The following is a 22,610-nucleotide window of genomic DNA, read 5'->3' as shown; positions in this document are numbered from 1 at the left end:
CAGAGCTACTCACGGGGCTGCCTTTAGGACCATCGTCCCCAGGAGGGCCTTTGGGTCCAGGGGGTCCAGCTGCACCAGAAGGGCCCGACTCGCCCTTCTCACCCCTTTCTCCTTTGGGTCCCTGGAGGGAAAGGCCAATGTCAATGTCCTCAGAGCAGGCCTCCAGTGTGCCCCCTCATTGGCATGCATGGGATAGTGCATGCTCTGATGAGGCCACAGGCTTGGCCAGGTGGGGACTGGCAGGTACTCGTGCTCCCCGGTCCTCAGCAGCTCCCCATGTGGTCTGGCCCAGCCGGCACCACGAGGCAGGCCTGAGGAGCCCACTGGCTTACAGGGCCTTCGGAGACAACACTCAACTTCTAGGTGGGAGGGGCTGCGGGGACTCAGGCCACCTGGCCACTCCCCAGTTTGCAGGTGGAGGGAGCAGCTAGAGGCCTAGGAGACCTCTGTCCACGAGTCATACTTCCTGGGCCCTTCTGACCTGCAAAGGTCAGGATACTCCAGGTCTGGGCTGATGAGGGGACAATGCCTCCACATCATGGCAGCCCAGGAGCAGGTCTGGAACACCACAGACAGCAGAGCAACTCACAGTCTTGGCTCATGGGTGCTCATGGCACTCACACCTGCGTGCATGTGTAAATGTGTGTGCACATACACATAGGCATGCTCACATACACACATGCACACACTTGTACTTGCACACATGCATGCATTCACACACGCAGGCATGCTTGCACACGTATACACTCACACTTGCACACAGGCTCAAATGTGTGCACACACAGACACACACTTGCTCACTCCCCATCTCACTCCCTCTTGTTACAGTAACTCCATGAGTTAAGCATGAGGGGAGCCGTGGCTCCCATCTCATGGATGAGAAAACTGAGGCAGAGTGTGTGCTTCCCACCCTATAGAGGTCCATGGTGGTGACCTCCCGCCCTGTGAGCCCACTCACCGGGGGGCCCCCCTCTCCAGGCAGGCCAGGCTCTCCAGCTTCACCAGGTTCACCCTAAGGAGGAAACATGACATTGTTATGGCGGCGTGGAGATCAGTGGCCCAAGCTCCAAGCACTTAGCAAATCCTCCTGCCGTCGGGCCCTAGAGGTGGGGAGCCCAGGATGAGAGCATCCACTGCACTCTGACAGCCCCTGGGGCTCCATGTCACATCCACATCAGGGTAAGTGATGCCAGCGGGCTGTGATGGTCACACGAAGGAGGTGACCACAGTACACGGAATGTCATGGATGGTGCTCTGAGCAAGTTATGGGGGACAATCACGAGAAGCCAGTGGGAGGGCTGGGAGGACCACACAGGAGGGACGGGCCAGGCAGACACAGAGAGCAGAGGGTACTGGGCTGCCGGGCGGAGGCAGGAGCCCCAAAAGGAGGACACCTCTGAGAAGAAGCAGGGCATCATTAATCTATGGTGGTAGCAGGATACATTTGTCTGTAATTCTCATGTCATAAAAAATGACCAGCCATGGAGGACTTCTTCCAATTTAACAGGCTGACGTCAGAAAGCTGTGAAAACTGTGTACAGGGAATGCCAGTGAATGGAAGCACATTGGTTTCATTCCTCTTATCCCAAGGAGGTAGGGTCATGCTCACAGGCACTGCAGTGGAGGCCTGCCCACCGCACACATGCATGTACAGGCATGCACACACATGTGCGCACACAGAAGCCCGCCATGCTCTTGGAGGCATCCCCAGGACCCACACCCTAGAATGAATCAGATCATATGGGGACCCTAGACTTTGAGAGGACGAAATTGACCATGAGGGGAACGGTCAATGGAGCCACCCCAGTACTTCCAGGGATGAAGTAGACCCATCAGCCAGGTCATGGAGAAGGGGCAGGGCCAGTTCTGCTGGTTGGGTGTATGGCTGGGAGATTCTGCAAAGGCCACGGTGGGCAGGGGTCAGAACTCCCACCTCCACCATGCAGATCTGCTAAGTGTCAAAGTGCACTCGACAGGAACAGCCCAGCAACACCCTGCGGGTCTCTGTATCCACAGCTGGACACACACACACACACACACACACACACACACACACACACACTCGCACATCAGACACTGCAACGGCAAGGGGCCAGGAGTCACCTTCTCTCCCACGGCACCGGGGTTGCCAATTCCACCCGGAGGCCCTTGTGGCCCATCTGCACCTGGAGCTCCAGAGGGTCCTCGGGGGCCGGGGGGACCTGGGGGACCCTAGGGGAAGAAGAACCATTGAGCACAGACAAAATGCCAACCATGGCCAAAATGGAAGTCGGTGCGTCCTGGTGACACTTACCATCTGGCCCACGTCCCCAGTCTCGCCCTTCTCTCCGGGAGGTCCTGGCAGACCCTGGGCAGGAACACAGCAGAGACTTAGTGGGTCAGCACCACACCACCCCAGTCCCCACATGGCTTTCGTGGTCTCCCCACCACGGTGCCAAGCAAGCGCCTAAGAGCCTCCGAATGTGCTTCTAAGTGTCCAGCCAAATGAGGATACCCCCATGATGCCAAGTCTCAGAACCAGCCCAAGGAAATCATTAGAGAGTATTTGGAGATTTATGGACCAAGGCGCTTGCTGCAGTGTCCCATTAAACAGTAAAACCTAATGAGCCAACAGCAGGGAAATGTCTGAATAAATTATGTCACCACCATATGCTGGCACGCTATGCGGTGACTAAAAATCATGTCTTGGAAAAATAAATAAAAAGGGACACGTCCAAAGAATATTTACTAACACTGAACACAACTCGTAAAGGGGAATGGGAGAAGCTGCACAAACTTTCTGTACACACAGCCAGATTCAGGTTTTGCAAAAGCCAAACAAAACCACACATGTGCACACGAGCGCATGAACACACGTGTAGAAAGGCAGGGAGATGAAATGTGCCCGAGCGTTCAAAGCCACCCTTCCTGGGCAGGACACACCCTTCCTGGGCAGGCAGTTTCCTTTTACAGGTTTACAACTGGTCAATCACTTCCTGCATCTCTATGGGGAGCTCGGAGATAGGTACTGCTGGGTAAGAGACACACGTATGGACACATCTGCAATCATGGGAACTTGCATTGCTTCTGATTCCTGAGGAAGCCCTGGGAGGCCCCCAAAGCTTAGTCTTAGATTCCCCATGCTCATGATGTCAGGACGGGAGGGGAGAGGAGGGAACAGGAAGGGGAGAGTGGGGCAGGCTCCATAGAGGTGGAAGCCTGTGAGGTAGACCAGCCACTGCCACCACACAAAACCTGCAGGTACCTGCAGCCCCACTGGCCCGGGGGGGCCAGGAAAACCTCTCGGACCTTCGTCACCTTTCTGCCCAAAGAGGCCCTGCTGCCCACGAGGGCCTGGCTCGCCGTCGGCTCCCTGCAGGAGAGAGTGGGGCATGGGTGAGGAGCAGCTGCGGGCACCCCGCGGGCTCGGGGTGGGGGGGCTGGGGATGGGCCAAGGGTCCCGGGCGCAGGTACTCACCGAGGGGCCAGGCTGTCCGATGGGGCCCTGCGGACCAGTGGGCCCGGGAGGACCCTGTGGGGAAAAGACAGACACGGTTGCTTCTCAGATGGCAGCAGAGGCCGAGGGAGAGGGTTGGTTGGTGTGGGGTCCACAGTCTGAGGCCCGGTCAGCCCCCATATGTGGGTGGCCAGCTGTAGGCTACCTGCAGGCTCTGGATTCAGGCCCTCGCGGGTCATCACGGGTAGCGGGGGCGGGGGATGGCCACTGAGTGTCACCTAGCTCCCACCACACACCCAGGATCGGGGTCCCACAGGCCCTGTTTTAAAAACAAGGCTGGACACCAGGCAGCTCACACATGCAGGACTCATGATCCCAGAGCTCACTCCTGGCAGTGCCATACCAGCCCCCACGTGTCCCTATGCACAGTGCACTGCTGGCACATGGAGCGATTGAGAGAAAATGGCAAGGCGGGTACCGGGCAGCACCGCCCCCGGGGAGTGTGTCCAGCCGGGGGCAGCAGGTCCCCTGGCACAGAGGATCACTGGTCACCGGGAAGAGGCCCAGCTATGCAGCAGAGCGGACACATGTCACCACAACAAGGACGGGGCCAGCAACCAGGTGACAGGCCTTCCCCAAGGACACACCAGGACTTCAGAGTGGACAGGTCCAGGCACTGCTCTAGCAGGGCACTCATAGCCTGAGCACCGCAGGGTGGCTGTGACCCAGGCCTGCAGAACCCCAAACCTCCAGATAAGACACCCCCACCCCCCCAGCTCTGTTCTAGGAAACTTGCAAGTGCTTCTGCTTGTCCATGAGGAGGGGTCCCCTCAGATATGGACACACATGTGCATCAATTCAAAGGTGCATGCCACCCCCACACGAGTCCCACAGAAGCCCGGTAGTTGCGTCCTGCTTGGATGGTTGGTGGGTGTGACAACAACAGCATTAACACCAGCAGTGAGTGCGTGGCCCGTACCTGCTCGCCTTTGTCCCCCTTGCTGCCCTTCTGTCCAGGCTCCCCGATCTCTCCCTGTGGGAAGAGGAGGACAGTCCATTAGCCCTGAACTGCCTGCACGTTAGCTGCTCCCCATAATTCATTTTTCTCAGACATTGAGATTAATCTCCCCTCTGGGGCAGCCCAAGAACTTTCCTAGGAAGAGATGTTTCCATAAATTAGGTAGATTTCCCTTCAAATGCAACAGTGAATGGGGTGCAAGGCGTTGATCTCATGCCCTATAGGACCTCGGTGCTGGTGAACATATGCACTTTGTCAAGCGGGGGCATGCCTAGCAGGACAGTAACCAACAGCGGAGCTATGGAGCTCCTGAGGGGTCACGACAGCCTCCAGCGCCCGCTGCACGGAGCCATCTCCTGCCCCAAGAGGCGGCGTCCTCTGCGTACAGGTGACAACATTGCAAATGTCACTGGAGAGTCATCATAAATGGAAAGTGAAACCAAAGAGCTAAATTTCACTGTCTTTACTCAATGAGAGATAAAACATAAGCTCCTGCAGCCACATTTTTCATGAGAGGGAGCTGGGATGATTCAAGGGGAGACATTGAAAAATGGATACAGACTAAAACCTCATTGCATCAGCCTCTGCACTCGGAACCGCTACGAGCATTGGAGAGCAGGGAGGATTTCTCCTAGCCCCAGCCACTAGCGGCCAATGTCCTGGGCAAACAGCAGAGTGCTTGGGGGGTGGAGGGGGGCACGGAAGCAGTTTCTAAGTATCCCCCGCCCCCTCCCCGGCATACCAGAGATCTCATCTGTCACCACAGATCCGTGGGCTTTACTGAAATTGTGCACGCAGAGCGTGCAGGGCAGACAGGGGTCACCCAGTTGCCAGCACGGTGCGTTGTCCACAGGCGAGAGGACCTGTGTGAACCCTCCTTACCTTATCTCCATCTTCTCCAGGGGGGCCCACGGGGCCAGCTGGACCGGGGAGCCCCACAGGGCCCTGGAGGCCATCTCGGCCAGCTGGGCCTTGGGGACCTTTCTCACCCTACAGGGAAGAGATCTCAGGTCAAACACAGCTTGTCATGGGAACATCCCACCACCAGCTCGTCGCCCCAGAGAGGAGGAGCCTGCTGTTTGGGTCAGTACCCTCGCCACAGTCCTAACAGATTTCAGCCAGCTATGCAGAGGGCAGCTCAGAGTCTAGCCCCATGCCACCTGCTTCCAGTGCACCACTGCATCTCATCTGTGCCCATCCAAAAAAGGGCTCCTCTTTTGGAAATGAGGAAACTGAGTCACAGCATGTGAAACGTAGAGCCAGGATTCAGCCCAGCCAGCAGGACTCCTGAGACTGCGTGTGGGATCATCTATGCCAACGGCCAGGAGGACCTGAGCTCAGGCCTCCACCAATGCTCCTACCCTTTCAATTTTCTGCAAACTCCCCCTGCCCAGTAGGCATGCACACACCCATCTCTCTTTTTTTGTAATTTTGACTCATTTCCCTTAAAAATGCCCCTGGCCAGCTCAAACGTCCTCCCTATTCTTGCTTTGCTCAGTTTTGCCAGTCTGGGGATCACTCTGAGAGCACAGAACAAGGGGGGTATGCATTGGGGAGGGGGCACAGGAGAGGAAATGTGCACTCCGCCTCGGGATCTGGGGCGGCCGGTACCTACTTGGATGTCAGCACCCTGGCTCATCCTTTCCTGCCTGCATGGTTCACTGCCTGCCCCTCCACTTAGCTCCTGCCTTAGGGTAAGATATAAACGTCTACCCTAAGTAAGGTGCCCAGAATCCTCTGGTCCGACATTACTGGTCAGGTTGCTTAGATACCTGGCTTGCTCTCTCTCTCGAGCCATTCGGGGAGAATGACCAGCTTTCAAGTGCACAGTACAACTCTGAGAGGTTTCTGCTCAAGTGTTTAGTCTCTTGGAGCAACAAACCCAACTGTTTCCACCCGAATCTGTGTGCGCTTTATGTATCCAATGCCCCACAGAAGGTGGGTTTCTGGCACCAAATTCAGCTGGATTGATGTCCAGTGGTCTCAGTGGAAATGATTAGATGCCATTAGAATGGCCGATAGCAGACTGACCAAATTCCTGGCGGTTTCCAGCGGGAGCTCCCGCCCAGGGAAGGCAGCCGGGCCCTTTCCACCCATGAACCACCAAGCCTTGAGAAGACTGTGTCTCTCCGACAGGAACTTATCCACATGGGTGCCCTGACTCGGTCAGAGATCATCTATGTGCATGTTTGCCCTCTCCCCTAGAACTCCGCTCTTTCTGACATCTGAATGCAAAAGGGAGGATGGAGCTGAAATTTGTCTCCACAGCTGTTTGAATGCAGGGCAGGTGGGAGTTTGCAAAACCGTGTGATGGAAGCTGAACCTGCAACACGGTCGAGGCAGAAGTGTGTCGGGGCATTTTGCGGTTATTTGAGGGAAAGTGCTTGGCAGAGGGCAGCCACCGGGTTCCCAGGAGGTGTCTGGACAAGAAGAGACCTGTTGATCTCCTCCATGGACACCAAGGCTGGGGTGGGAGGTCTCATGATGCCTCCACGGGTGACTGGGCCACACTCATGGTCACTGAGAGTGTGGCTATGGGGGTCCAAGAAGAAGCTGCTTCTCCCAGCACTTGCCTCCCAGCCCATCTTTTCTCCATGCCCACCCCTAGACCAGTGGAGGGGGCTCCCACCCCAAACACCCACCCTTCTCACGCAAAGACCACCCTGGCTCCTGCCGGCTAGGCGAGCTGGGTATACAGCAGGCAACAGACCCGTCCACACACAGCACCCAGAGCCCATACCGAGACCAAGGCCATGTGTGGACAGTCACAGTTCCTCCCTCCGTGTGCATGTGCCCGGCCAAGATGCTCCCTAGCACCCCTCCAGCTCAGATGATTCCCCGATAGAAGCAAGCCAACACTGGGAACTGACCCTTGGACCTCAGTGAGGATGCTGGGAACACACACGCTTTCCTGGGGGACAAGCACTCATTCCACCCACCTCCCCCATCCCACAAACCCCTGGGGCACGACTGCCAGTGGCAGGTCAGAGGGGGCTAAGGCGGGGAGGGCCCCTGAGCCCCCAAGCCAGTACTCACAGGAGCTCCTTTTTCCCCAGCCGGCCCTGGAGGTCCTTGGGGCCCAGGTCTCCCTGGGATTCCGATGGGCCCAGCGGCACCAGCTGGGCCTCTCTCCCCTGGAGATCCCTGGGGTGGGCAAGAAAACAGTTTGTTTCCGAGGCTCTCTGAATGCATGGATTCAATTTCCCAAAGTGCTACCAGGTCCTACCGCTGACCCTCACTCCAGAGCCCTTGGTAGCTCCCAGGGTCCTGGGCAGCACAGACTACTCAGACCAGTGCTCAGGCTCTGGGTTTCTCCCAGCTTCTCCCCTCCTGCAATGCCAAAGCACACGCCTGCCTCTCCTGCCCCAGGTCTGAGAACACGGCCTCCTTAAGCGCTCGCCTGGGGTGATATCCTTGCCCTCTGGGCTCCCACTCTGGGGCCTGGCACCACACTTCCCCGTGGGATCTGCTGCCCACAAAAGGCTCTCTCTGCCCTGTTCCCCTGTGCTGTATGTTTTGGTGGGGAGGCGCTGCCCCTGGGGTACCGCTGGTTGGGGGAACCTGGCCTAATTCAAGGGTCAGCACAGAGGGAGGCCACATCTTGTGCCAGCCTCTATTGGAAAGACGGGCAACGTTTCAAAGAAAGGCCTGGCTTCCCAACTGTCATCTCTCTGAAATGCTCCGTGACTCAACTGGGGACAGGTGGGGTCCATTTGTGGCCTGCACCCAGACCCAGCCGGGGGCTGGAGGGCAGCTCCCAGAGCCCCACATCCCCGAAGCAGTTGGGGCTGTGAGATGGTCCCCCTCTGAAGGGCCACGGAAAGTACAGCAGGTGTCACATCTCCATCAGGTGTCGACCAAGAACAGGGGTCTGTCGGCACAGCCCCCGCGCGGCTCCCCACTCTCCCAGACCACAGAGGCGGCTCTGAGGACACTGCATCATCAGACCTCGCATAGCTGGACTCTGAAGGCTGGAGGGGTGGCCATTCAGCTAGCAGGCAGCACCCTGGAAGCCCTCTGACCCTCGGCTCTGGGGATGGACCTGCACCTGTGCCGGCTCACCTTTGCATGGGCAGCCCAGGCCGTGCAGGTCACCTGACTCTCGAATCCAGGCTCAGGGGTGAGAGAGACCTTTAGTCCCCACAACCCTGCCCAGACCTACGCTAAGCACATCAGCATGCTCCCCGCTCCTCCACAGGACCACGCGGCCCTCCCTCCACACCCATGTCTCTACCTGACCTTGGGTCATGCCCCTGGCTTGTTGTCACCCTGGCTGCCAGCTCGGGGCCCCTGCCCACTGTCCCCCAGGGACCCATAGTGAGCAGGGCTGACGTGCATGCTCTCCTGGCCCTTGGGCCACCCTGTCTTGTCTGCAGACCAGGTTTTGAGAAAGAGGAAGGGATAAAACATCTGTGCGACTGATAGCACTCACCGCAGGGCCTGGTGGGCCGGGGGGGCCTTCGCTGCCTTTCAGGCCAAGTGCTCCCTGCAGAGCAACGAGAATGAGGTCGGGGCACCATGGGGAGAGGCCCGCGGGTTGGGCGGTGTCCAGCTCCGACCCCGCCTGGCCCCTCACTCACCACTGGACCAGGGAGCCCTCGATCCCCGGGGAAGCCACGTAACCCAGGAGGGCCATCTTTTCCAGGCAGGCCGGCGGGGCCTGGGTCACCCTGAAATCAGAGCCATAGATTAGCTTGTAGGTGATGCCTTCCAAGCAATGCCCGAGACCAGGGTGGGTGGGGAACTGGGCGGGGCTTCCCCTTCCAGATCTTTCTGGGATCAGGTTAGAGTGGGATCAGGTTAGACTGCCTGGGCAGCGGCTTCAGAAGGAACTTCTGAGTTGTGACTGGATTTCCTCACCAGCAGCTCCACACACAGAAACACCACCTGTGCTCACGCCTGGGGCACGTTCCAGGGGCTGGCGCTGCATGTGGCTTGGGGACAGACTTCATCTCTCTGGGGCCACAGTGAATTGAGTGGGAGGTGAGGGCCAGGTGGCTATCTGCCTCCACATCTACCTGTTTCATAAATTTGGGGCTTCTCGTGACTTCTCAGGTAAAGGAACATTGGCAGCATCACTCCAAACGGACTTATCACCCAGGATACTTGTTCCAGATATCTTCTAGAATTTTCTCCAGGGCCAAACATGGGAGTAGAGGGGCTCTCCAACCAGCACGCCCTCGGCCTCCTTCCCGAACTCAGAGAGCCTCTCAGTGACTGGGATACATGCTCGTTTACGTCTACACACATCGCACACTCATGCACACGTGCATATGGCACACATGTGTTTCAGTGCACCTACATAGGCGTGCAATTTTTTCAACTGCCCTACTCTACTTGACTGGCTCTCTCTCATTATCGTGGGGGTACTCTTATGTGTGTGCTCATCCAAAGGGCTGGGTCTGCTGTGTCCCTCACTGAGAAGCTGCAAGGGGAGGTGGCTCGCCATTTTCAAGCCAATACACGGGAATTACGACCCCCTGGCTTCGGGGGGTGGCTCCCTGAGCAATAAAGAGGGAAGGCAGGATCCACACTAAGAGGTAGGACAGAAATGCATCCGCTTCCTACTTTTATTATTTATACTCACGCCTCTTATTATGGGAAACTTTTTAATGGGTCACTTTCTGTTCAATTATCTTCAGACATGAAGTATCAGAGCACGTTATGTGGAAGCTGGGTGATGGGAGACATGGCCCCAGGGGCAGAAGGCCCAGGACGGGCTGACCCCCAGCCCCGTCACCCTCCATCCCTGTGGCAAGTCAGTTCAGGTGCTCCTTCAGACCAGGCGAAAGTGGGGCTGAGTCTGCGGTCTGGGCAGCAGACTGGCATGAAGGGCATTTGTCTGAGAAAACTTACTCCGATCATTTTAGAGCAGGAGAAAACTCCCTGTTGGGAAGTCAGGCTGGCACGGAAGGCCCAACTAACTCACCTTTGTCCCCTCTTTCCCAGCAAGGCCTGGGAGCCCCTGTTCACCGGGGGGGCCTGGGGGCCCAGGGTGGCCACGCTCGCCCATCGGACCAGTTTCTCCTGTGGGACCCTGTGAGGAAAGTCGGTATCAGCCACAAAAGTTCATAAGAGACTTGCCAGGAAGCAATTTTCTCTTCCCAAATCAGGGACGGCCGGGGCCGGGGAGGCACAGGGCCCACTGCATGCTCACCAAACCTCATCCTGCTTTGCAAATCTCTTCCTTCCCATAAAGAGTCAGAAAAAAGAGCAGAGTGGACGGGGTAGGATGTAACGTGGAGCCACATGCAGGGAAGGTGGCCAGATAGCCACCTGAGAGGTGAGCAGTGTGCCCACATTGCCTCCAGTCCATGGCCACAGCGGGTCAATATCTTATTTACCACTACATTAGGTGCAAGCTTGCTGCCCGGTTTTGCTGCTCAAAGCCACGAGTCTGCTCTGCAGAAAAGCAGGGGCCGGCCCTGACCAGAGCCCAGGGCAGGAGGGCAGGAGGGCAGGGAGGAACAGGTACGGCGGGGCCCTGCCCAGGAAGCCCGCCCCAACTGCCCAGGGGCCGTGTTGGTTCTGCCTGCTTGGTTCTCGCTGATGGTTCAACAGACGGTTCCCCCATTCCCCCATCTGGTTCCCCATGCAAAGCTCAGCTCTGAATGTCAACAAGCTTGTGGGGCTCAGGATTCTTTGTGAGCTACACCTGCACTTTCCCAATCCTGGGGCCCCTTCCTCCCGTTCCTGCGTGGGCACACAACACCAACTGCCAGTAAAACATGGGGGGGGGGGTGCCACTCACCTGAGGGCCGACAACGCCTGGGGGTCCCGGGGGGCCGGTCTTGCCTTGGAACCCCTGTGGAGAGAGTCAGCGCCTGAGGTGGCCGGGTGGCTCCCATCAGAAGCCTTGTGCCCCAACCGCCCGCCACGTCCTCGAATAAATTGCACACGCTCCCGACTTCACTCCAGAGGGCCCAGCTCTCCTGCTGTTTGTGCATTAATTTCATGAAGATAATGAAGCCAGACAAGTTAGCTTCACTAGCTGGTTTCCGCCGCCGTGTTTTTGTGCTGAGAAATATATTTTAAAACCGTTAATCTTTATAATGTCACTAAGTGTTCATTTTCCCAGCAGACTCGGTGCCATTTCTCAGCCTCCGGAAGCTCGACTCGGGAGCTACCTCTGGGCTGTTTCTCATTAGCGGCTCTGTGAGACGGTCTCGCGTGTGTCGCTAATGCCTCTGCTGCGTGACAGGTGACCTCACCAGCCCCTGGGCATCTGTGGAAATCAGGAAACAGCGGGGGCTTGCTGCTTCCATGATTTGGCAACGCGAGCGTGCCCTGAGCCTGATTCCACAGCAATTTCTCCCTCTGCCCTGCCCACTGCCCGTGGGCAACGGCCCTGCCTTCACTGTGGATGCTGGCCACGCTACACACGCTTCCTTCAAGGAGAAAGTGGACTGCGAAGAGGAAGGCTTCATTTCTGGGCGCATCTACAGAGCATGGCATATACCAATGAGACGCTATCTGCAGGTGCCATCCAATACTGGCGGAGACGTGCAGGTGTGACGCCCAGGAAGCTATTAGCAGAAGTTGTAAGCCCCAGCGAGAACCAGAAGACAAGCAGACTGGCCCACGTGGCTGATAGGCAAGGGCAGTTCCCTGCCACCCCGTGAGGACAGCCACCGTGCTGGCATCTGAAACTTCATGCTTAGCCACTGGACCATGCAAATGCATGGCAGATTCAGCATCCCTGCAAATTCTCAGAGGGCTCTTCTCTTTTGGCCCAGGGGAGTTCCATGCAATGCATGGAAATGGCCATTTTTTCAAGTAGAATTAAAGGCAGCATCTTACAGGGTCAGAAACAAGGGGTGGTGGACAGGTCAAGGGCACCTCTGTTTGGTGGGCCAAGGCGGAAGTGCCCAAGGGGAGCAGGAGCTGGTGTGTAACGCAAGGAGGGCCTCTCCGTCTGCCTCGGGGGTAGGACCATTGCTGCTGGCTCAGGATGGAATCAGACTTGAACCCCTTGCCCAGAAATGGACTTTGGGCTCACATCTAGAAGTATAGGCCTCTCATGTATCCACTTCCTATTAAAGAGCAAAGTCAACACCTGACAAAAGACCTCTCTGGAGGATGTGTCTGGACGCCCCACATTGGAGACCTCTGTCCTGGCCGGCCTGGGGACGGGATGCTCCTGTGTCCGTGAGGGCAGCCAGGCCCGGCACAGGTAGCTGGAAAGTCCCTGTACTCCATTCCCAGCAAAGACAAGGAGCTTAATCATTCTACCAGCCTCTCTTTGGGAGAAGTCAGAGGGAGAAAAGCACACACTTGGCAAAACCTTGTATCTTGTCTCCTCCTCAGAACAGCATTAGAGAAACATATGCGAAAGCTCAGATGAAAGGTTTTAATTTTTTCTATAAACAAAAGAACAGGGTAATCTGCATTTATCAGCCAGCATGCACCAAGCAGCAGAACACCGGGAAGGTATAATTAAAAGAGGTTTCATCACAATGAACCAGAGAGACAAGGGATTTTTTTTTTTTTTTTTTTTAGACAACTACCGAGATGTTAAATCTGGCATTCAAGGTCTCATTGGTCACAGGGCCCCCATTTGCTGTGACTGTCTTTCAGAGATCCGTGACCACAAAAATACTGGCTGCAGGGCCAAAGGGGCCTCTCAGCAACCTCTACCATCCATCTGGCGACAAAAGGGCCCTACCTGTCTGAACCTGGGGACTCAAGGTCACAGGTGTACCTCGCCATGCCCCCCCCACCAAGGTCACAGGTCTACCCTCCATGCCTCCCTACCAAGGTCACAGGTGTACCTCACCACAACCCCCTCCCAGGACATGCCTGCAGTAGACGCAGTGCACTGGTTCAAATCCCAAATGGTGCTCATGACCAGGAACTGATCTTACTTCTGAAAAATGCTTTTTGTCCCAACTGAAAACACCGAGATCTTTAACGCTCAGATACCACCTGCTCTGGGCTCTTCTAAAGGGAAGGAGAAGGTGGGCAGTGGGCGTGGGGCAGCAATCTGCTGATGGAGAACATAGCTGCAAGCCCACCCGCCTCTTTGAAGGGACCCCCTGCCCAGCCCTTGCCATCAACCCGAAGCCAGAAGTGCCCAGAGCGATGAGGCTATGACCAGTACAAGTCCGAGGCCCTCCTGCAGCTTCACAGCAGGACACAGCCCTTCCTGCTCCCTTCCCATCTAAATGCGTGCAACTCCCACACTCAGGAGGATTTTCCTGAGGAAGAGGAGGCAGTGCCCACATGTGGGGCTGCAGGAGAGGTCGGCCAGCCTGTATCCCCTTGTCCCCCTGTCCCTGCACTGCCAGTACTCACGGTCTCTCCTCTCTGTCCAGGGTGTCCTGGGAGCCCGTCCTTGCCTGGAGGGCCCTGAAGAAAGAGGCAAAGGAAGAAGTTTCAGTGGGTTCTGAGAAGCACGCATCTTTGGGATTTAATGCCAGACCGGGGGGGGGGGGGGGGGCAGGTGACTGCTACTTCATTTCACAGAAAATTTCTGTAACAGTCATGGTTTGTCACAGCACCTGTGTGTCACCTCTTGAACCCGCACAGCCTTCCTGAGGGCCACGCTTCTCCGCCCAGGGGGGGATACTGAGGCAGGCAGCATGGGGACCCAGGGCTGTCGTGTCCTGATTGCTGACTGCCAGGGAGATATGGCACCTGTTCTGAATCCAGTTGTGTTCCCAAAACACAGGTTCAAGTCCTAACCCCCTGCACCTGTGAAGGTGACCTCACTTGGGACACTGGGGCTTTGCCGATGTCATCAAGACAAGGTCATACTGCATTGGAGTGGGCCCTAATCCAGTGACACATGGCCCCATAACAAGACAGAGGTTTGAAGACCCAGAGGAGCCCAGAGAGGAGGTGGCCACATGAGGGTGGAGGCCAGATGGAGAGAAGAGAGCACAAGCCATGGACGGCTAGCAAGCCCGGGGGCCAGGAGAGAGCAGGAGACAGTTTCTCCTGAAGCCCCCGGAAGGGACCAGGCCTGCCAGCTCCCAGGTTTTGGACTTCTGGCCTCCAGAGGATGAGAGAACACATTTCTGCTATTTTAAGTGACCAAGTCAGTGGTAACGTGGCCCAGCGGCCCCAGGATGCTCACTCGGGGCCCACCTAGGAGGCCACATTGGTCTAAATGAGAAAGAGGTCCACGCTTCTGAAAAGCAGCTCTCTGCAGCCAGCTTCCCAGATGACACCCGCCTGCTGGCCCACTGGGAGGGGCCTGCATGGAGCCCCCAGAACCCCCGCCTAACAAGGAAAACACATTACTTACAGGGGGGCCCTTGGGTCCAGGGAAACCGGTGGGTCCTTGGGGTCCGTTGGGTCCCTGGGAACAGAGATCAGCCCACTGAGCACAGACGTCCTTCCCCTTCCATGTGGGGGCCCAGTCACCCCCCACCACTGGCCTCCCAAGTTGTTGGTTCTCTGAGCAAAATTTCTCTCTGCTCCCCTAGACCCTTTCTCCATCCATTCCAGTCCTACCCTCACCAACATATAACAGGAGGTCAGGTGGGAAGCTCAGGGGGTCAGCAGGGGGCGGAGGGCTCACAGTTTCCCATGCGTCCCAGCCATATCTGAGCCCCAAGACCAGGGGCTCGGGGAGGGGCCGCTGATGTCAACAGGCAGGAGACGTGACACCCAGTGACAGCTACCACTGACCCATGTTCAAGTCAGGGAAACCCTCTCCTCCAGCAGAGTCAAAGGCATGACTCCCTTGCCCCAGCCGCCTCCAGGAAGAAAGGGACAGTGACATTTAAGGCAAGCCCAGAGATGCTCATGGTGGGCCCTGCAATCACAATGCTCACCCGTTCACCCGGAGGGCCGGCTGGGCCATCGCCTCCGGAGTTGCCCTAGGGAGGGACGGAAAGAGCAAGAAGAGCTTTATGATTATCCATATTAGTACCGCTTGTGGTAGAAAGACTCCAGCCCATGGCTTTGCTGGGACTTCAGAGCCACGTATGGCACACATGCACCTGTGCCGTCACCCGGATTCTCTGTAGAGCAGAGAGCACCAGCCACAATCCCTGCTCCCAAAGGCCACCTGTCCTCTCACCTCTCAGCTCAGACACTGTGCTGCTGTTTACAGGGCTGTGACATTTCCCCGAGGACAGTCCCCTGCAGGGGACAAAGTCTGTGCTGCCACCAAGAAATGTATCGGACACTCACATGGAGACAGGACACGGGTCTCTGTCCCCGGGCCCCCACAGCTGTGACAGCGGCTGCCCCATGGCACTAGTGGCTCTAGTAGGACAGTTAAGTCCATGTCCGGGAATGTGACGCACCCCAGCGCTCATCGTGGACAAATGTATCGTGGCCTCTGGTGGGCACACACCGGTAGCCTGGGGGCAGGCCAGCTCTGCACCCCAGCCAATCAGCAAGACCCACGTCCTTGGAGGGGATGCATTTGGGAATGGTGACCTGATAGGACAGGGCAGGCCACACGGATAATCAGGGTAGTTGGTGGCCGTGCCTCTTGGCAGGAGGGAGGGATGTAGGAGGCAGGCTCAGGCTCTCCCTTAAGGCAGGAAGGACTTTCTTTTGATTTCTGGCAAAGATCTCTCTATAACTTAAAACCCTTTTCAAGAAAAGAAATAGGACGTGCCCACCAGAATTAGATGGTGAGTACCCAGATGGTTTGGCATTTGTGCACAGGCCGAAGGGCCCAGCCTCCGGAGGCCTCAGGGCCGCTGTCTCAGAGGTTCCAGTAGGGTTGGCCCTTTCTGCCTCTGCTCTCAGGGCCAAGGCACAGGGTTTGATGCAACCTGACTGTCTGAGGGCTGCTGAGCCAGCTCCTTCTTAAATACCCTCAAGCAAAAGTCCTTTTTGTTTGTTTCTCCAAATGCAAAGGCCATGTGTCACCCGCAGGTACACGATATGTGGGTAGGCAGCACCACAAAAGACACCAAAAACCTACCTTGGGGCCAGGCTTCCCAGTGATGCCCCGGGGGCCTCGTTCACCCCGCGGACCCTGCGAGGGGAAAGACAGAGGAAAGGTGAGCTCTGATCGTCCCTGCCCTGGGGACCTCCCGCCCCCTCCCACCGAGTGTGCTCCCCACAATGTGTTCCCGCTTCTGGAAGCCCAGAGGGTGGTTACCGTTGGGCCTCGTTGCCCCCGTGGTCCCGGCTTCCCAGGCGTGCCCTAGAACCAGAGAGGAAGGGGCTGGTCAGTCCCTCAAGACACCTGCCACGGCCTGGGTGGCTTATGGGGAGAGCGCTCAAAGACAGAGGCAGGGAAGGCCCGCTGCCCTTATCTTGGCTTCCACAGGAGATTTTTCAGGCTGAGAGACTTCACCGCACGTTCAACACCCACAGCTTTGTATTCCTACACAGGCCTGTAGAAATCCAATTTTCTTCCTGCAGTCTGATGGATGTTTACCACCATTATCCGGTTTCCTATCTGGTTTCCTTTCTGCAAGCATCGACACCCCACCCCCCCCTCTCCCAGAGGCGGGGGTGGCGGGGGGGGGGAGTGGGTCATTATTGCAAGAGAAGAAAAGAACGTCAACCCCTTTCATACATAATTTACTTTTGCTACAGTTAAGAATATTAGCCATTAAATTTTCAACAGGCTCCGCAGACAAGCAAACTTGCAACTCGATATATAAATCATATACCCAAAGCCATTTGCTTCTCTTCTAATAGAATTTGGACTCCTTTTTCTTGTTGTCGTTGTTTTGCATTTTCCAAACCACGGAAAACAGATGCTATGCGTGGTTTTTTTCCTCTGAAGCAAAGCTCTGAGAGCTGGTAAATGCAGTTTACCTAAGGCATGGGGAAGCAGTGGGCTGAACGCCACCCCAGTGTCCCCATGCCTCTCGACCGATTTTCCAGAATTTTATGACAGTTTCTCACGATAAAGCCCAAGACAGGGCTGTGTCGCTAAAGGCCACCTGATACGCTGCCTCTCACCATCTTTCACTTGTTTGCTGCCAGAATCCAAACGGCTTTTCTGCAGCCTCTCATCTTGAAATGAATTTAATAAAACAGCGTATGATGATGAGATAATTATGTTGCCTTGTAACAATGCACTCTGGCTTCCCTGCTTTAATTATACGGCAATATCCTTTGGCTTCAAATAAATATTTGCATACAAAAATTAATAAAGCCTTTGCTTTCTTCCAATGGTAGACTCTCACCAGCGTCGACGCCAGGGCTGGGTACCAGCTGCTTCTTGGCATTTGTGGGTGCACACAGGTGCATGCCTCCGCACCCCAGCCTCCACCCAAACCCCTGCCCTTGGTCCCTGGCCTGCTGTCTTCCCACAGAGACTACCCACCCTGGCACCGACAGCAGGAGAATCCCCGCCGTGGTCCACTGGGGCTTCCCAGGTCCTCTTTGTAATCTGACCCAAAAACCAAGAGGCATGGACTCTGCTGCAGAGATGGTGCCCCCTACCCCTCCACGGTCCCCTCGACAGCTCGCCTGTGAGCACTTGTCTTCACATCCCCATGGGGGAGGCACACACTCCAGCCGAGAAGCCAAACACAGGTGGCGTCTCAGGACTCCCAGTCCCCCTCAGCCACCAGCCCCTTGGGGCCACCCTCCTGGTCAGTGGATGGCTCAGGATAGGCGAGGAGCAGGCTCCACCCACACCAGGAACTTCTACTTCTCACCACCCTCCCCAAGATTCTCATCTAAATCTGGATGACCTCCATTTGAAACCCTCAGGGAGGACGTTTCAAACGCAGCCAGTGCCAGTCTGTCAAGTGGCATCGTGCTCCACAGGGGTGGGGGTGGGAGCTCTGATCCCAGGACCCCACCCCTGCTCGCCTCCACCACCTGCACATCCTCTCGCCCCTGGGACGGCTCCTGGCCCTACCCCCACTCTGCCCCCCACTCAGGCCTCGGCCGTTCCTCCCGGGCACCTGTCCCTGACCCCTATCTCCCTCTGCAGTTACCTGCCCTCCTGTCCCCCTGCTTTTTCTCCTAGCACACACCACCCTCAGATTTGCTTACTGCCCCTGCCTCTGAAGGCAAGTTTCACAAGGGCAGGGATCTGGGCTTCTCCTGCTGTGTCCTCAGGGCCCCAAGAGCATCCAGGACATGGGGACTGAGATGGTGCTCAATTATTGCTGTTTGAACGGATGGATGGACAGACGCTGTGACAGGATGCCGAGAACAACCCCACAAGCTGGTTTAGAAGAGGCGGCGAGCCAGCTGGACTGCCACCATCACTGCAGGGGTGAAAAGCACTGGGGCGCAGGGAAGGTCACTGTTGCTGGGAGATAATCCCTCCTCCTTCCTTCCTGGGGAAGGTTCCAGAACACAGACATCTCTCTCAGGAGGGGAGCCGGGCAGACGTGTGTAATCAGGGTTCCTCTCCCATGTGGGGACAGGGGTCCTCAGTCTCCCGTGGGCACCGGGGCGTGGGGAGCCCAGGAGCCAAGCGGTGATTGGTCCACGTGCACGTAACACGGCAGCAGTCCGCTGCTTGGCTCATGTGCAGGGCCATCTCGGACACTTCCCAGGGACACACTTCACCATGTTCCTGCAGATTCTCCGCTTGCGTCTCAGGAGCAGCACAGGGACTCTTTCTCTCCCACAAGGAGTGGACGTGTTCACCAGTCCTTTTTGGCCCTTGCCAAAGCCATTCCCTTTTGTATAAGTGGACATCTTTGTCATTGGCCCCACACCCACCGAGGTGGCTGCCACATGCGAGCTAGGAAATCCCTGGAAATTCGTGGCGTAGATGGTTTCCTCGGGGTGTCCATGCTTCAGAGCCTGGGAACCACAAGCCCAAGCCCACAAGAGCAAACCCTTGGCCCCACACTGCCCCGCTCACCAACCACCTGTGTTTCCTCTGTGTCCCCGGTGACCCACGGCACTGATACACATGGACGATGGCCCACCGGGGCTCAGAGTGGAGGAGGGGACCCAGGCACCTGTCCGGCCTTCTGAGCTCAGGGGTGGGAGGCTGAGCAGCTCAAGGGGCAGGGAGAGGGTAATGGGGCTTGGACCAGAGTGTGGCCCTAGGGTGCTGGCCAGGCCTCCATAGCAGGACTTGTAGTCAAATCATATGACCAAACTCTCTGAATGTCATGACCCCTCCTGGACAGTCTCACGGCAGGGTGGTGTCAAAAGTTATGAGGCCTCCACCAACACCGGAGCCATCTCCTCGCCACCCCACACTTCCCGGGCCCCAGACCACACTTCACCATGGCCTCTATATTCTAGAATACAGCCTTCCCTAAAGACATCCATCAGACTCTCCCTGGAAGGAAGAACCAGATAGACAGGTAAGTAGGTAGGTGGGTGGGTAGATGACGGATACACGGATGGTGACAGTGATAGACGGACAAGAGACACACGCAGAGACACATGCACTGATGTAGACACAGACAGGATATATGTGGAGTTAACAGGCAGAGAGCCAGCTCCAGACCCAGATCCAGATGATAATCCTGTCCCTGTGTTCACACGTCTGCTCGTACTGAGAGTGGCCCCCTGGGCACAAACGTTTGCTCACACGGGTTTGGTGGCTAGAAGTCTCTGTTTTCAGGAGAGCTCATGGTCTCTGCTCAGACATGGTAAGGACACTTTGGAGCAGGTGATCTGACGGGGTACATCCCCCACCTGTGCCAGGAGCTCCAGCATGGAGCTCAGGGCAGCGGGCTGGGCCTGGCATAGCACACGCGGAGGCTGCAGTTCTTCGGAAGCCTGGTGTGCCCAACAAGGCATGCCCTGTACATATCTCACAGACCAGCCCCCGTGTCCCCACATGCCTGTGGACACCCAGCTCAGAGCTGCAGGACCAAGATGACCCCCTGGATCCCGTGTCTGTCAGGGGGCAGTGCTCTGGCAGCACTATGTCATCTTCCTGCCAGAAGGCCTGGCCACCAGGGAGTCAGGATGCTGCAGGGGGCATGGCTTCCCCAGTCCAGCCCCCAGAATGTGGAAGTTCATGGTGATGACAGAGGGAACCACTGTGCACTGCACCAGGCAGGTGTGCTGTGACTATGGCAGCTGGGCAGTAACAGGGCAGAGGGGCTTCCTGAATTCACACCCATGGGGCAGGTGACATACAAAGTAGAAGAAAGCTCCTTTTTCCCCTTCCTTTCCTTTTAAACTTAGCCTGGAGGAAAAGTCAGTTGGGTTGAAAGGGAAGAATCTGGGTTTCACTAATGACCTGAGGAGCTGTCGGGGTCGTGGTGTTTATTAGAATTCTCTACCTGCCCCCCACATGTTTTCCTCTCCTGCTCCTGCCCTTCCTGCCCCCACCCCACCCAGCCCCACATGTGGACTTCAGTCCCCCGTGCTTGGAGCCCAAGCCCCTGACCTAAAGGTCAGCTGTCTGGAAGGCAGTTTTGGCAGCAAAGTGGGTGAGAATAAACAAGACATACTAGAAAGTATACCCTTTAAATACCAAGGCAGCAGAACAAGCCACCTGACAAGGGGCCAGGCAATCCTTACCCTGCCACCTTTCTCTCCGTTGGCACCAGGAAAGCCAGGAAATCCAATAGAACCCTGAAAGAGAGATAATTAATGAAGAAGCATGAGAGCTGGGCCAGGGGATGGGCTATGCTGCATGTGCCAGCTGCATGTTCCAGTACACAGCCTCAGACACAAACTACCCACCCCTAACACACCCATCCACCCACACACACACTTAGATGTTCACCCATCCATCCATCCACCCCTCCACCCATCCATCCAACTATCCACCAACCTATCTACCCATATATACATCATCCACCCATCCACTCATCCATTCATCCCTCCACTGATCCATCCACCCACCCATCATCATCACCCACCCACTCAATAAATATTTCCTGAACATCTCATAGACTCCAAATCTAAAAACCAAAGCTGTCTTAACCATGCTTCTCCTTTCTCCCTTTCTCCACACCCATGTCTTCACAATGCTAGTATTTGGGAAGAACAGGGTGCATAGTGATGAACTGGAGATGATCTGCAAATCTCACATTTATGATATTTGTTTACCGTGCCTTGTTGTCATGTTTTGTTATCTTCCCAGAACACCTCTAAATAAAGCATGGCAACTTGTAAAATCAGAAATCAATGCAAATTAGTGCAGACTGTAGCAACTAACAGCTAGTTCATTCTAGAAACCTACAAGGTGCATATAGACAAAAGATGAACTCACGACTTCGTTGTGGTGAATATCCAGACATCTCCTAGGTGAGTTGTAACGTGCCCCCTGGCCCCCCACATACTCAGGAGGTGGTGACTACTGTCAATGGGCCTCTACCTTCCATGTGGCTTAAAATCCTGACCTGAACATGTGCTTAGAACATGAAAGGCTCACAAATTTCCCAGCCTTGCATTTCTCACAGGGGCCTAGCATGGCCCACCCGGCCCTATGCCCACCCGCAAATCGGGGCAGGAGACTGTGCCGAAGACCCCTGGTTTCAGGTCCCACAGTGCTCAGTGTGGGAGCTGGGTAACAGGGTTGCATCCAGGCGCTCCCAAGGACTTTCAAAATGGCCAGGCAAGCTTCGAAGTTCTACCCTTGCCTTCCAAGGACACTGCCTGAACATACCACACATACCCCCAAACTTCTCTTCTCTCTGCTCCACCCCCCAGGAGACATGCACTTCAGGAGAGAAGATCCATCCATCAACCCGTCTTTCTCCAAGATGCCGTGGGCACATCACAGCCACATTCGGCGTGCCATTGCTGGACATGAAACACACTCCCGTTTCACGCCACCTGCCCCCCTTGCACACAGGGCGAGGGTCCAGGCCCTGGGGGTGGATATTAGCATTCCACGGGAAGGGCTGCTGTTTCCTTAGCCAGGATGGGAATACCCTGCAGTGCAGCCAGCCCACAGGGCCCGTCCCGTTAATAAGACTGAGGCTGGGAGTCTGGAGAGTGCTGAGGCTGGGGAGGCAGGAGAGATGGGAGAGACAGGAGCTCTCTTCCACCACTAATTATGTCTCTAGTGCAGGCGGCTGGGTATTTTTTAAGGAAGAGCCATGAATAATAAAAGGTGAGATTTGAAAAAAAAACAATGTCTTAAATGCTTTCCAAAGCCTCGAGGAGCTGTTTCACTTAAGGCAGAACATGATATCATATAAGGAAGGTTTCATCTCTCTTTTAGGCTCAGTTATGAGCAAATAACTTTCAAATCCCCAGGGTGAAGCACCAGAGGTGAGCGAGGCTTCTCGGGTCCTCCGTGTGGAGAAAGTAGCGGGCGCAGGTGCCGGGGACCACTCA

The 22,610-nt window shown here is 56.2% G+C and overlaps 1 protein-coding gene across 2 annotated transcripts in view; it reads right to left on the bottom strand.

The window, feature by feature from the left end:
- The window catches only part of COL5A1 (collagen type V alpha 1 chain), a 151,936-nt gene that overhangs the window by 24,902 nt on the left and 104,424 nt on the right, over window positions 1-22,610 (bottom strand). For both annotated transcript variants that reach the window (XM_055334639.1, XM_055334645.1), the window contains exons 32-50: window positions 20,841-20,894; window positions 16,525-16,569; window positions 16,345-16,398; window positions 15,236-15,280; window positions 14,704-14,757; window positions 13,749-13,802; window positions 11,206-11,259; window positions 10,384-10,491; window positions 9,035-9,124; window positions 8,887-8,940; window positions 7,491-7,598; window positions 5,337-5,444; window positions 4,416-4,469; window positions 3,458-3,511; window positions 3,245-3,352; window positions 2,294-2,347; window positions 2,104-2,211; window positions 959-1,012; window positions 14-121 (exon numbers count right to left, since the gene is read on the bottom strand). In XM_055334639.1, coding sequence (XP_055190614.1) covers window positions 14-121; window positions 959-1,012; window positions 2,104-2,211; window positions 2,294-2,347; window positions 3,245-3,352; window positions 3,458-3,511; window positions 4,416-4,469; window positions 5,337-5,444; window positions 7,491-7,598; window positions 8,887-8,940; window positions 9,035-9,124; window positions 10,384-10,491; window positions 11,206-11,259; window positions 13,749-13,802; window positions 14,704-14,757; window positions 15,236-15,280; window positions 16,345-16,398; window positions 16,525-16,569; window positions 20,841-20,894 — 1,368 coding nt within the window. The remainder of the gene's footprint in view (window positions 1-13; window positions 122-958; window positions 1,013-2,103; window positions 2,212-2,293; window positions 2,348-3,244; window positions 3,353-3,457; window positions 3,512-4,415; window positions 4,470-5,336; window positions 5,445-7,490; window positions 7,599-8,886; window positions 8,941-9,034; window positions 9,125-10,383; window positions 10,492-11,205; window positions 11,260-13,748; window positions 13,803-14,703; window positions 14,758-15,235; window positions 15,281-16,344; window positions 16,399-16,524; window positions 16,570-20,840; window positions 20,895-22,610) is intronic.

This window comes from Nyctereutes procyonoides, unplaced genomic scaffold, assembly GCF_905146905.1.
Source record: "Nyctereutes procyonoides isolate TBG_1078 unplaced genomic scaffold, NYPRO_anot_genome, whole genome shotgun sequence".
NCBI lineage: Eukaryota > Metazoa > Chordata > Mammalia > Carnivora > Canidae > Nyctereutes > Nyctereutes procyonoides.
The sequence above is the reverse complement of the archived record's forward strand: the minus strand, read 5'-3'. Positions and strand labels throughout refer to the sequence as shown.